The 15,073-nt window shown below is 42.1% G+C and overlaps 1 protein-coding gene and 1 long non-coding RNA gene across 3 annotated transcripts in view; one reads left to right on the top strand and one right to left on the bottom strand.

Annotated features, from left to right (window-relative positions):
- Positions 1-15,073, top strand: part of SKAP1 (src kinase associated phosphoprotein 1) — a 286,257-nt gene that overhangs the window by 270,217 nt on the left and 967 nt on the right. Inside the window, exons 12-13 of one of the 2 annotated variants that reach the window (XR_013354516.1) lie at positions 13,209-13,317; positions 14,555-14,609. Coding sequence is in view for 1 of the 2 variants with exons in the window: in XM_077852923.1 (XP_077709049.1) it covers positions 13,209-13,310 (102 nt within the window). In the remaining variant the exon portion in view is untranslated. The remainder of the gene's footprint in view (positions 1-13,208; positions 13,318-14,554; positions 14,610-15,073) is intronic. The other variant, XM_077852923.1, reaches the window with a different exon arrangement.
- On the bottom strand, positions 2,875-5,154 carry LOC144286461 (uncharacterized). The gene is made up of 3 exons (XR_013354520.1): positions 4,735-5,154; positions 3,802-3,984; positions 2,875-3,165 (listed from the first exon to the last, which is right to left on the bottom strand). It is a non-coding gene; the product is annotated as an uncharacterized LOC144286461 (long non-coding RNA).

The raw sequence follows: 15,073 nt of genomic DNA on the forward strand, positions 1-15,073 counted from the left end.
TCATACACCGGTCAAATTCAGTAGAGGCCATTCCTTTCCCCCAGACAGGAACCAATCGTCTAGAACAAACCCTGGCAGCCTCATTCCTTCCAGGTAATTTTTATAAATGAGGGGACACCCATTCCAAGAGAGGACAAAAGGGAGAGGATGCTTGTGTGTGTGTGTGCGTGTGTGTGTGCATATGCATGCATATAAACCTGCTAACAAGAGCCCCAATTGCCTATCAACCCTATCCTCCAAACTCCTGCCATTTATTATAAAAGCCACTTTTAAAAAGAGAAAAAAACTGGCATTCTCCACTTTACTCCACTTACTCTTAAACTATTGTCCTGGTTAGGAGCCTTCACTTTTTGCACACACACACACACACACACACACCTTTCAGTCAGGTGGCAAGTCCCAGATCAGATAATTAACTATGAGGCCTGGACAGAATTGTTTACCTAGAACCATGTAAGCCATAGCAGGGTTAGGTTAATGCTCAGAATCGCCCGATGCTTTACAAACTCCAGTGTAAAAAAAAATTCCAGCCATTTATTTTGCGGTGAATTTATAACAAATGCTGTTAAAGGCTTCATCTTTTGACAGAGGTAATAATAAATTCACTGTTAAAGACGGTAGTTTAATTCCTTATACCTCCAATACTGCACAGAATAAACCATATTCATCACTGAGTAATTTTTTACCACATAAATCTTTAAAACTAACCGGTGAAGGCTGTTGAGACTGAAATATTGTGAATTTATTAGATATGCCCATGTAGTATTGGATTCAGAGGTTTCCATTCGAATATATTATGGGGAAAATTTGTGTCTTTAACTGTGACATTCCCTCCATTTCCCACTGCCAGTATTATAACAAGCAGCTCCTCCAGAGTCAACTGCACGTTTATTAGACAGAGATTTAGTAATAAACTCCTCACTAATCTGCCAAAGAGGCTGGATGACATTTCGGTGAGATGCTCTATTTAAAAGGAGTCACAAAAGCTTTGTTTCTGTGTAATTATTTTCTCAAAAGGAGCTCAGCCTCCCCAAACCTCTGTCTGCCAGCATTTCTTGATAGTGTATGGGTCCAGCTCTCCAACCAAACTAGCAAAATATTAAAAGCAAATTATAACCTCATTGCAAACATACAGGGGAGTAACTTCCATGCAGTTTATAGGATTAGTTGGCAGGGTGGGGTGGGGGGAGGCTTGGGGTAATTGGTTAGAACACAGAAAAGCTGGAATTAGCAGACATTGCCAGACGTATGGTATTTAAGGGCTAATAAAAAGATTATATTGATTCTCAAACCAGAAATAATAGACAATGGTTTCAGGAAACTTTCTATTTAAAAACTTTCATCTTGACATATGACACATTAAAGATACAATTAGATCCTCAAAACTGAACAAAAATCCTTTTACCCTACCATATTAATTTTGAGCGAAAATCTGTGCCTGTTAGATGAGAATATTCTGAACCTTTCTCATGATTTGCTGGTGAAGTGACATTTAAACTAACCAATTGATTATATCAAACTGTAATACCCTCTCTAGTTTCATTAAGGAAATATTAATATTGCCAGAATGAAAAATATTTTTTCTTTTAGATGCAGAAATATGCATCATTTTTTTAGCAAAGAGCTTCGGCAGTTTCTCTGTTCCCACTAATATTCTGCATTTGGGAAGAGTTCCAGATACTAAAACTTCCAAGGAGCATTGTGAACTTTAAGATTGTTTTTTAATAAAATCAAATCAAATAGGTTTTTAGCTGTTAAACAAAGGAGAAAAATCTCTTGGCGGTGCAAGACTGCAGCCCATCAGAATAATTGTTAAAAGACAGAACCCGGCTAGAAAGATAAGCATAATACCAGCAATTAATATTCAGCATTTCACATTATAGTCAAGAGGATGTGTTTTTCTTTGTGATGTGGCTCATAAGCTAAGAGTGTTGGGAGCCAGACTCTGAGCTCTGTCTTCTTTTTGTGCGTGAGGATTAGGGAGAAAAAAACAGCAACAACAATCCTGCTCCATCTGTAAATGAACAAACATCTTGATTTTATAGCTATTTGCTTTGTAAAACTGAGGAATGAAACAAAAATTACTGGATGCCTAAGTAACACTTTAATTCCGAATTCATTTACGCTGTAGCTATGTAGTTGTCACAAACCATAATGCAGTATTTAATTAAAATAACACAAGTGCATCTAGATATGTCCTGGGGTAGCTATCACCAAATTATAGTCGATGCCATCCGTATTTTATTTATGAAATGGCAGATTCTAAGGTGCAACTAGGCTGATACAACAGCATAAACATTTTAAACCTGCATTTTTATAAAGGTTCTTTTTTTTCCTGCTGTGTCTTTAAATATGTTCCTCCTTTTTTCATTCTGGGGGTTTTTAGTGGGATTGTTTTGATGTCGATAGAGATCTCCATCTCGCTTTCTAACTCTTGCTTTTCAACAATTGACCTCCCGGGTCCTCTGGCTGTGAAATCCCCCCGTCTGTTGTCATGGAAAGGCTTGACTTTTCACAGGAGCTGCAGCAAGCATGGGACGTCTTAGCAGACCTTGGACATGGATTCCAAGAGGGTAGGAGAAAAAGCAGACCCTTTTCAGGCTCGATGTGCTTGTTCCCATACAATCTTCCTTGCACCTTTTTTTTTTTTCACCTATAAATACCCATTATAGTTTACACGCTTGCTTGCTCTACTCTGTGGATGTTCACACGCAGACATACTGCTCCTTTTCATAAACGCATAGCATCTGTCTTACACGTACCTACCATCTATCTCCTCCTTCACACAGGCTGTCCCATCCACCTCCTTGTCTGTAGAATTATGTTCAGCAAGGTCCCGATTTATAGGAAATAAATAATGAAAATGGAACGGACTGGGAAAGATAATCGAAACATTCAAATTGTTATTTTTCACTGTACTTTCCACAAACAGAGCATCTATAAACACCTAGCAAAGGTGTTGGCCGATTCCTAAAAGAGCAGTGCCTTGTGGACATTCTGACTGGGTGGGTCTCTACATCACATCTTTCTTGTTCTATCTCTCTTGCTTGTTGGTGCTCCAAGATCTGGCCATTTTCAAATGGCAAATGATGCCGTGCTGTTATTTTCATTCTTCCTCCCAATAATGACAGATTTTTCCCATCATTTATCCTCTATAAGACAATCCTAAGAATTTTACAACAGAAACAATCATTACAATCACCTTTTTAAAGAAAATAGCCCTTGCGGTTACTGTATAAAGATATTCCAATAATGGTATCAGCGGATCACAGCCTGATCCTGCAGCAAGGGTCTTTTGGAGAGAGGGTTTCTTATACACACTTGTAATTATTTTAGCCCCTTTCACAGGTCACATAGAAAGTTAATTTCAATCGCTGCTAATTTCCGTCCAACAAGAGTGCGGTACTTTAAACCACCCAAAATAATTGGATTCAAAACAAATTTAGGAAATTGAGTGTGTTAGAAAGCAAATAAAAATATCCTTTTGGTAAGGAGAAGGGTGAAAGTAGTAAAAATGGCCTTTTTTTTCCCCCTCCCTTCTTTCCCCTTCGCAACTTTGCCATTAAAGTTGCACCTACAGCTAGAAGTTTGTCCGTGAAAAATGGTCATTTTGTTTCTCTGCTCAAAGAATGTTATTAAAATGCTAATTTAAAAGAAAAAGGAGTTAAATATCTAGCGATGGTGCATTCTAATTGCAACCATAATGAGCTCTCTAAATGTGCGTGCCCCTGACACACACAGAGCATAAACAGCAGTAAACAGATCATTAGTACCCGCGTTCATTTATTCTGGCGACCTTACCATGACCCCACCGAGGGTAGGGTGAAAAGCAGGTGGATCTGGCTGTGACACCCCCTAGAGGGATCCAGGAAATGAAGCTATAAGCGGTTGTCATGGAAACGCCTATGTGTGCAGATGATGTAACACACCGACAGGCTGTAGGGCTCCGCAACTGGGACGTTGCCTTTCCCTCGCCGGAACAATCTTGAAGATTAAATTATTCATTTCTTTAATTCACAAAGCAAAAGGAATCCTAATTTTCTTGGTGATGTGCAACTCTCTTTCATTTGTCTAAGGTTTGGAACGTTGGCGACTTGTCATCCCTTCTTTCTCTGAAACCCACCCCAGCTTCCTACATTCTAGCCCCAAATCACTGAATCTGGCAAAATCCAGTGCGGGGAAGAGGCGGAAATCTGACGTTCAACATCTATACCTTAAAGAGAGAAAAACCTAAGATTTGAAGCTGAAATTGATAATATATACGGTGTCCCTTTCTGGTGAGGGCATTTGGTTGACCGGGGACTAAATGTACACCTGTCCTGAACAAGATGGCTTTGTCTGGAGCAGGGCAGGATTAAGCCAATACTCAATGAGGAGAGCATAAAGCAGAAGAGGCACCTGCCCCAAATGAGCACATCACCCTAGCAAAGTGCAAGAAAAAGAGATAAGAGAAAACAAGCATCTGCTCACCCCCTCCCATGTCCAATTGAGGGAATCAAGATTAATAAAAATAATTCTTTGGAGAATGATTCCACTCTATCCTACCCTGTTTTGTACCAAACAACCTCAATAACCTTACGGCAATAGTAGAATAACGTTTTTCTTTCTTTCTTTTTTTTTTTTTTTTTTTTTTAAGGAAGCAGAAAAGACAATCTCTGGAAATTATTTTAAAATAAAAAATACCCTGGCCTGTGCCTCCCCCCCCCGCCCCCCCCCATTGCACTTTAGATGAACCTGTGATATTGTAGCAATGGCCCTTGAAGTGCAGTGGGGAGGTGATTTAGGAGAATATTAAAGGCAATGTGGAGATTCAAGGCGCCTCTCTCAGGGAGATCTGGAGAAATACGCAGCACAGATGGGCCGAGCAGATTAAACATTTCCGTCACATTGTTTCCAAATTGTGTTGTGGTGCCTGAGGCTGGTACTGCGGTCAGAGCAAAACAGAGCGGTGCAGAGCTGCGAGCCGCACAGTTTATGGAATACATATTAATACGCCGGTCTCACATGGTATCACAATTCTATCAGCTCCGAAATGGTGCTGTCTCTATTGTTCCTGAATTCTGCGCTTGGCACCTTGTTTTCTCCCATCTGCAGAGTGTTTACCTTCCCTTTCTCCTTTCTCTCTTTTTTTTAGGCAAAGTTCAAGTTGTGTGTTTCTTTCTCAATTATCTTTCCACCCTCCCTCTTACCTTCACAGCGTGTGATTTTTCTCTCGCGCACACTGTTTTGCACACACACTTTCATCACCAACAATGTCCAGTTTGTGCACATTGTGACTCAGTCATTATCTACCCACACCCCAGTTCAAGACATGAGCTTTGGGCTTGAGGCTGAATTTCCCCTTGCCTTCCAGTGCTCAGAACCACCTCCCTTCTAGCCAACTCATTTCTCTTCAAAAGATTCAAGTCTTAGCTATACAGTCGTCACCATGTGCCCCCCAGCTGCTGTCACTGACCACCCAGACTTTCCGCACCCCCTTTCTTAACCTCACATACCTTTCCCTCCTCCCTAGCCCAGGCCAACCAACCTCCAGGTTAGCAAGTTCCCTGAAATGTGACAGTAAATAAAACTAGTTTAGTTGAGGCAAGTTTAATGATTCATTTTTATTATGATTGATAGACCAAAACTCTGAATAATGGAAAAACGAGAAAATGATTGCCAAGAACCTAAAACATGGTGTCAAACAGCCCGAGGAGGCTGCCAAGCTACCCAAGGTTTCAGCTGAGCGCTGAGCTCCGGTCTTCTGACAGCTTCCAACACCACTAATCCACCATCCACCCGACTGACCACTTCCTTTTCCCTTCTGCAAAATCTCTCCACAAAACCACTTATGCTGAAAAACGGGCACCTGCTTGTCTTTAGTGAACAATCCCTGTTTCCAGCCTTGCTTTTCTCAGCAGTTGGAAGGGTGCTGAGTTAGAGCCCTCAATTTATTTAATAATTTATGATATCCTCAGAAAGCATTAAATTTCCAAAGCTGGATTTTAGAAGTAGAGAAACTGTGGGCCAATCCAGAGTAAAAATACAATATTTTTGGCTGACCCTGGAATATTACAGTCTACTCTGCTTAGGAATTCGAATTTCCCATCTTTGCTAATGATAATGTCGGATGCACAAGCACTGATAAGAGAACTAAGCAATCATAAACCAATAATTCTGTGATTGATTGACCTTTCCCATACATATATCAACCTTCTATTGATCTTTCATGTCAGGGGCTGATTGATTGTTCTCTTGAAGAAGAATTCTCTTATTTACAAGCACTGATATAGTGAACTTTGATGGTTAAAAGAACAAAAGTATGAGACATTTTCCGGGAATCTTGTTCTACGGAGGCTTATCAAAGCCCAATTCAATGTGAAAAGAGAAGATTTCTATTAGGAACATTCTCAGGGCAGACGATGTCAAGTGGCTTGCTCCAAAAGCCATCACATGGATCTGAATGGGAGCTATTAAGAAGATACCTCAACTTTTAAGTCACAGCTAAAGAGAGGGTGCTAGGGTAGTGGTATACCTGAAAGTAATATAACATTGTATACCAACTATACTTCAATAAAAAAAAAAAGAAGAGAGAGAGAGAGAGCAATGGTGCCTTAGCAGGAATGAGCAAGCTTGGTCAGCTTTCAGCCTTAGAAGAAGGAACAGACTGTGTGGCTGGAGGGCTGACACCTGAGAACCCTAGCATGGCAGAAACAAGGATTCTTGATTTCCTTTCACTGTATTTTTTAAAGCTGGGGGAAGGGCGGCCACACTTTTGGCCACACGGGGCAAAAGTGCAGAGCCAGGCCATAAAAATCATTATATTTTCCCCCTAGGGTGCTGGTTCATAAACTGTAGAGGGTTCATGAACCCTTTGAGAATCTGATGAAACTTTTGGACTTCATCCCAAGGACAAGACACATGGATAGGTGCACACAAAATTTCACACCAGTTTCAAGGAGTTCAAAGATCCCTTCGTGTCCATCCACGGACCGGCCAAGGGTTCACAGACTCCAGATTACGAATCTGTGCCCTTAGAGGATGATGCTTTCTTTTTGTTGGAACAGCCTAGGATTCACTGAGCCTAGAAATTGAATTCTCATCCCAAGACAGGATGGTCATTCCAGGTCATGTCTGTGCTACTCCAGGGGAGCCATGGAAGAGTTTATACAAATAGGAACCAGCAGGGAGGAGAGAAATTAAAATGTAGCAATCATGGAGTAGGGGTATTTAATCTCTTTTAAGGCTTATGATAGGCGCCTGCTGGTTTTCCCCCTGATATCCCGTGACACCTACTGACAGGGTATTTGCAGCACCACACAGGGACTCAGGGCCCTGTGACAGGAGGAGCACCGAGGAGGTCCGTGATAGTCTTGAAACCATAAACAGCGATAGGAAACCACTGGAGGCAGAGTCAAGCTGTGCGACATGCCCGTGCTTGGTGGCCATACTGCTTTTTGTTTATAGAATTTGCTGTTCTTTTTATGGCAGGTTTGGTAGGGTTGAGTTGTTTTTTTTTTCCTTGTTGATGGAGATTAGCAGCATAAATCCTTTTATGGCAGTGTGCAATCCCCCATAAACACTTTTGATTGTTGCTGATGGTGAGTGCTGTGTCTATTTCAAGTTCACTCAATGTTCTGCTCATCTAGGCCAATAGCTTCTCCAACCAGATAAGGGAGTCCAAGTAGCCAACCTTTACTTATAAGATTCCTTCATTTGGGGAGTTCAAGGAGGTGGAACAAGGTTTGGTGTTGAGGGAAACGGATATCTAATCAAGCCTAGAAATATTTGTGATGAGAACAAGCCCCACGTTGCACTACTTTTGAGTGAAGAGCTTCTAAAAAGACTTTGTGACAGTAGGGCAAGTGCTGATGTAAAGGGTTTGTTTGCTTTTTTAAAAACAGCTTTTTAAATTCTTACCTCAAACATCTTCAGTTAACAATGCTGTGTAATTAACCTCTTAGCTCTACCAGACACAGTATGTATGAAGAGTGGGGCACCTGTGCAGTTCTGATCCCTTCCCGTGGTAGGCGTGTATCCCCACCTTGGAGGGAGAACCACTTCCGCATTGAGGATTTCGGGTCTCCCGGAGTGTCTCAGCATTTTTCTGGTCTTTCCAAACATCTGGGCAGGAAAAGTCAAACTTTATTGAAAATGTTGATCCCAGGAATTCAGTTCTCTCTGCCATCCCAAAACTAAAACCCAAGAATCAGCAACTTAATAAAAATGCAGTAAATTAGCACCTCTAGACAAGAGCAGAGTTCATTCAGAGCTGGGGTCTGCCTGGCTGAGCCAGTACTCTCTCCATTTTAATAGTTTAATAAAAATTAGCATAATTAACGAACATCTGTATGATCCAGAGTGGTGCAATTTGGCACTTGGAAACGAGGGCTTAAACATGATTGCTGTGAGTTTAATGTTGTTTTAATTCTTTTTGGCACTGTGCAGTGAAATAAACGTTTGGTGGTGATAGTTCTCGGCCGGATCTCATTTGCATTTTTCTCCCTTTGATTATGAGCAATTGTGGACTCCCCAGCAATTCATCAAAGTAGAAATTATTTTAAAATACCTCGTGGTGTTCAGACTGGGTTGGAGCAATGCATGGGAGGTGGTAGTGGAAGAGGAGGCTAGAAATTTTCCATTCATGCTTTAAACATCTTAGCCCTGCAGCCCTTTTTGGGTTTCCAGCCAAGGGATGAAATCTGGAAAAGCCAGTCAGATCCCAAGACCTGTAGGTGCTTTGATTAAGCTCCTAGGCTCCCACAGCAGGGTACTTACGGGCTCTGAGACTGTGCCATCCTCCTTACACCCTGCCCGCTCTTTTGTTTTGAAGGGCAGAGAGTTGATTTCACTCATTTCGGTTCTCGGCGCTGTGGTGGGGCTTCTACATCTGCGGTAGGCAGGGTCAGTGTTCCCCTCGAGCAAGAGCACGCGGACTGGGAGCCTGGTCTTTGCAGGTGTCCTGCTGAGCCTCATTCTGCTGCGGGTTGGCAGAGAGCACCTTCCCAAGGCTTGGCCCCTGCTCCCGGCCTTACGGCTAAAGGCCGATGCTAAGAAGCATGAGTCCAAGTCAGGAGTCTTGAACAGTCCCTAGGGAGGGAATGCCCGGCCTGAGCTCCTCAGGTGATAAAGATGACGCCATATGGCAGGTGGAAGACCACACTTCAGACCTGTTTCAGCAAGTTGACTTTGGTCAGGAGGCTATCAGACAGCACTGTGCCACTCTCTGCCTGTGAGGTAGCAGAAGAACTAAAGCTAGGGTTTGTGTGAGTAACAGTGCAAGAGGAGGACAGAGTGTCTCCCCCTCACAGCAAGGCTTTGTGGAAATGGCGTGCCAGCAACATGCTAAGCAAAAAGTAACACCACAAGGAAACTAGGGCAGAAACTGCCTTAACTTCAGTGTTGGAAAATGGACAATAACATAACTTGTATGGAGACGAGCTTCAAACATCGTGGCGGACAGAGGCTGAGGAGCTCTGGGTAATTTCCCACAAGATAGTGTGTAGGGAGAGGTTGGCCTGGGGGAGGAAGGGAACGAGAAGGTGTGTGGAGACAGTGGGCTGGGCGATAGACACATTCATTTATTTTAGACGGGCTCTTCGAAGGTAAATTCTTTGTTCTTTTTAGGATCAACCCAGTCTCACTTGTTATGGCATGTGAGCCCCTCTCCATGGTATTTAGGGAACCATTTGGGGAAACTGTCTCCAGAGGCAGTTGCGCTCTTCCTGCCACAGCCAGTTCAATCACCAGGGGACTCTCCTGGAGTTGGTTGTAACTAAATCTGCTCAACTGAAAGAATAAATCCCACTGCTCCCTTCATTTCTTCATAACTTCATTTAACAAGTATTTTTTGGCCCCTCTCTGTGCCGGATACCATGCTGAGTGCTGGGAGTAGAACAGCACACAAAACCAACAAAGTTCCAGCTCTCACAGAACTTTCCACCTAGTGATTGGCAGTGAGACAAAGGCAGGCAGCTAGCTACAAGGCAGCTTGATGAACTCATTTCCAGGGAAGCCCAGGGCATAGTACACAGTACATAGCTGGGGCCCCCACACAGAGAGTGGCAAAGAGAGGCTTCCAGAGAGTCTAGAGAAACACAGGAATTGAGATCTGAAGCTGCTTAGGAGTGAGCCCCATGAAAGGGAGAAAGGAAGTAGAAGCTAAACAAGCAGAGGAACAGCTGTAAGGTAAGAGGGCCCGTGGCCTGTGGGAGTTGCCGAGACAAATTCTGTTTTACTAAGGGTCTACTCAATTTACGGGGTAGATAACAATTTTGAGCAGTGAACAGGACCAGGTTGTGCACAGCCTTGTCCACCTTAGGAAGACATTGACAAGAAGCAATGGGAACCCACTTAAAGGTTTCAAGCAGAGCAGTGATTTTATCAATGTGCATTAGAATTATTCTGGCTGCAGAATGAAGGTAGGCTAGACTGGAGGCGAACAAGAATGGAGATACAGATACCCGTTTGGAGGCTGTTTCTGTAGTCCTCATGAGAAATGGCAGTGCCATGACTAGGATACTGGCAATGGGAATGGAGAGAAGTGGATAGATTCCAGTAATACTCTGAAAACAGAATCAGCAGAACTCAAGGACTGACTGGAAGAAAAGGTGCACCTGGAAATGAGTCTTGAGTTCCTGGCTTGATTAACTGAGTGCATGGTGCTACCATCCACCAAGATGGAGAACACAGGGGGCAAAGCTGGCTGGGAGTAGGAATGGAAATAGAGGCAGGCTGATGGGTTAAATTTAGGATATGTTGAGTTTGAGCAGCTTGATGGACATGACTTGGGTATTATGATCCAGTGCTTAAATCTGGGCTGGAGCCATGGTTGTGAGTCCTTGACACAGTGGCTAAAGCAGAGGTATATGAGATTGCTCAAGGAAAGTGCATCAAGTCAGAAGAGGGCCAGGACAGAATGATGGAAACAACCACATCCAAAGGAAGGATAGAGAAAGATAAGCTTGCAAAGGAGAATGAGAAGAAGCAACCAAAGAGGTAAGAAGGAAGTCCGAGAGTATATTTATCATAAAAACTAAGAAAAGAAAATGCCTCATTGAGGGTCCATAGTGCCAGCATGGCTGAGAGGTCAAGCAAGTTAAGGACTGAGAAGTATCATAGAACTTGAGCAATAGGGGATCCCTGGGTGGCTCAGTGGTTTCACACCTGCCTTTGGCCCAGGGCGCGATCCTGGAGTCCTGAGATCGAGTCCCACGTCAGGCTCCCGGCATGGAGCCTGTTTCTCTCTCTGCCTCTCTCTTTCTCTCTCTCTCTCTCTCTCTCATGAATTAATAAATAAATAATCTTTTAAAAAAGGATTAAAAAAAAAAGAACCTGAGCAATAGGAGGTTACAGGAGACTGTGGAGAAAAAGTGTAGGTAGAGTGATAGAAGCAGAAGCCTGAGTAGAATGGCTTGAAGATGGACTAGAAAGCAAGAAGTTGGGGTGGAAAGTGAAGTAAACTTTTTCAGTAAGTTTGACCATGAATTAGCATAGATCAGTAGAAATGGGAAGTAGGTAGGCAGTGGGGACCATTTAATCATTGTTTCCAAAGACAAAAGAAACTTGAACACATTTCATGCTGAAGGAAAGAACCATTTACATTAGAGGCAGAAGTCAGACTCCATAGAACCTCACCCCTAAGAAATAAAGAAAGTGGAAGGGTTACAAGGGCATGTCACTAGGGATAGTCTTCAACTGTAGCCATGTGACCTTATGCTCTCCCAGCTTTGAGTTCCTCTTCTGGAAGAGTGGAGATAATATCATCTCTTCCCTATGTTGTGGGGATATAAATGTCTGATGCATAGTAGATGCTCTAAACATTAGATTCTTCCCCCAGAAGTAGTCGGAGGTTGACAAGTACATCAGTAATGACAAGCAGGACATAAGAGCGCACATGATGCTCTTATGTACGCTTGATGAGAGTTTTAACCAGAGGAGGGACACCTCCTCCACTTTAATGGGAAGCAAGGGTGGTTGTCCATACAGGTAAGTTCCTATTTTGGTGGCTAAAGGTTGACACATCTGAAGTCTTTTCGTTTTGAAGATGGAAAAGGGGTCATCAGCTAGGCTGGGGGGACAGCAGAGCTGGAGGTGGGGAGATACGCTATCCAGAAGAAACCAGGTGACTTGGAATTTTATTATGCCACCAACTTTTTTTCTTTCTCTTTTTTTTTCCTAGTAGAATTCAACAACCAAGTGTGTAAAAAGATAGTTAGCTTCATCGTACCCCAAATCCAGTTGAACTGGATTGTTCAAGATGAACAAGATGATATCCCCTATTTATTCCTAAATTTTACTTCCTTCAAAAGAAAGAAAATATTTTCTGGTGCTTTCAGAAGCAGTCCCATAATGTTTAACAGCTGCTGTGCTTTTGAAAACCATTTCTGTATTCAAGGCGCCCCACTCCCAATCCTGTGACCACCCCTTCTTTACACCTTCTCATTCCCTCTCTTATTTGTTCCTTTCTGAGGCTCTTATGTCCACCTGTCACTACTGTGTACCTATCAACCTCTCACCTTTTCAGGGGGAAGAATCTAATGTTTAGCCTACCTACTACGCATCAGACATTTATATTCCCACTACATAAGGGAGAGATGACATCCATACTCTTCCAGAAGAGGAAGTCAAAGCTAGGAGAGTGTGAGGTCACACAGCTAGTAAATGACCAAGTGGGGATTGGATCCCAGGCTGTCTGACTCCAAAGCCCATTACTCTCTGCTATAAGCTCCTAGGGAGTAAGCAATGCTCTGATTCATCATTATATATCTCATGGGAACTCAAACAGCACTTTGTACATAGAAGATGCTTGGTAAATATTATTGATTTGTTTTTTTTTTTGTTTTTTTTGTTTTTTTTTAATATTATTGATTTGAACTATGACCTGACTCCCTGAATATCTTTAGTGCTCTAGTATTTAGGATGTGCCCAACTTTCTCAGAGGAAGCCATTCTACTCTGCTTGATAAAAGACATGCTCTTTAGGTTCAGCAATAGCACCAAATGTACTAGATTTAAAATGGAGACAGGAAGACGGCAAAATGAAAGTAGAGTTCGCTTTCCTCCTCTAGAAGATTTTTTTTAATGTAATAATCCCGTCAAGGTGTTAACAAGTCATAATGATAGTGTTGACAAAGAAACCACCCAACAGAATCTCCCATGCAGTCACTGTAAGAGATGAATGGAAACATGATTGGATTCCAATTAAACCATCATCTTTTCATATTTCAGGAGTATAACATGTATGGCTGGTGGGTAGGAGAACTGAACAGCCTCATTGGGATTGTTCCAAAGGAGTATCTCACCACTGCCTTTGAAATGGAAGAAATATGAAGCCCAGGTATCAAAACTATTGCCAATAAATCTGTTGGTCATGCCTTCATTTCTCTGTGAAGGATAAGAGTTGCCAGTGAAGTGGCTTTTCTTCACTTCCAAAAGTGATGCTCGTGATTTACATTGAAAGACGATGAGGCTGGAATTGTTTTTCCTAAATTGGGGAACTATGTGAGTAAGGATTAGGTTCAACTGCATGTGAAAGAAAACTCAAAATAGCAATAATTTAATTAACATAGAAATTTCTTTTTCTCTTCTGAAAAAATCTGGAGGTAAATAACCCAAGGTATTCAGTTTTCGGATATCTTCTCTTTTTGCTCCACTGCGTGTGGCCAACATTCCAAAGCTTACATTATGGCCCAAGATGAATGCTCCAGCTCCAGCTCTCATGTCTGTACCCTACCCAGTAGGAAAGATAAAATGAAAAAGGGCATACCCACTTGTTTTAAGGACATTTCAGAGATGTTGCACTCATCACTGCTTACATTCCATTTGCCAGAACTTGGACAGACAGATAGACTTATTCTAGGTAGAACCTGTGTCCAGATTAAAAGTGGAGCGGGGAAAGGATTCATTAATAAATAAAAACAGAAGGGACGCCTGGGTTGCTCAGCAGTTGAGCGTCTGCCTTCAGCTCAGGTCATGATCTCGGGGCCTCAGGATGGAATCCCGCATCAGGCTCCACACAGGGAGCTGCTTCTCCTTCTACCTATGTCTCTAATGAAAATGAATAAATAATCTAAATAAATAAGGGAAGAATGGATATTCAGGAACAACTAGGAATTTCTGCTACAAGGATGGGTCTCGATTTCTTTATCCCCAGCTCTCAAATAAAGAGCACTATTTCTCCCAAGTGCCCATGTATTACCATTTGATTGGCCAAAACTAGGAATCCAGTATGAGGATTCCTATGGAACATAATCAAATTAACTTTTAGGTAATAAAGAGTATGGCAAAAAAAAAATAAAAAATAAAAAATAAAGAGTATGGCTTGTGTTTTATGAGCAAGAACCACATCATATTTAAAACAGTGGAGTGAGTACTTGCTTTGGGTGGGGTTGCAATAGGAGTTGCTTTGGTGCATAGTGGTTTTTGCTTAAAATTAGGATGGTGATGGAGGGCACCTAAGGATAGCATGATGTCTCTAGCTCCTTCTTCTGACCTAAAATGGGAACAGCCTTTATTGCTGGGGGTGAAGAATGACTTGCATGACCATGATACAAACTCACCTTGGAATCTTCCAGACCAGGGCCCACTATAGTGTGCAGCAGCCCTGAGTGGATTCATTTAGGAAGATATGTAAGTAAAGATCTTACTCTGCGATATCCTTGTACAACCATAAAGTGCCAGCTGAGACCTGTTGCTCAAGGTTTGACTTTATGACTTTCCTGATGAGGACTCCTTTTCCTGGCCATAAAGGCAAAAGGGTTGGAATTTTTCTGTCAAATCTAAACATATTCACTCTACTTCACTTTGTCATTTATTTAATGACACAGTTGTTTATTTCCTCATTCTCTTTGATCCAACCATTCTACATCTAGGAATTAATCCTATAGCTACACTTACACACATGCAAAAGGATATACACACAGGGCACCCGGCTGGTCAGTTGGTGGAGTGTATGACTCTTGATTTCAGAGTTGTGAATTTTGAGCCCCATGTTGGGTGTAGAGACTACCCAAAAATAAAATATTTTTCTTTTAAAGTTTTTATTTATTTATTCATGAGAGACACACAGAGAGAGGCAGAAACATAGGCAGAGA

Source organism: Canis aureus, chromosome 16 (genome assembly GCF_053574225.1).
Source record: "Canis aureus isolate CA01 chromosome 16, VMU_Caureus_v.1.0, whole genome shotgun sequence".
Lineage (NCBI taxonomy): Eukaryota > Metazoa > Chordata > Mammalia > Carnivora > Canidae > Canis > Canis aureus.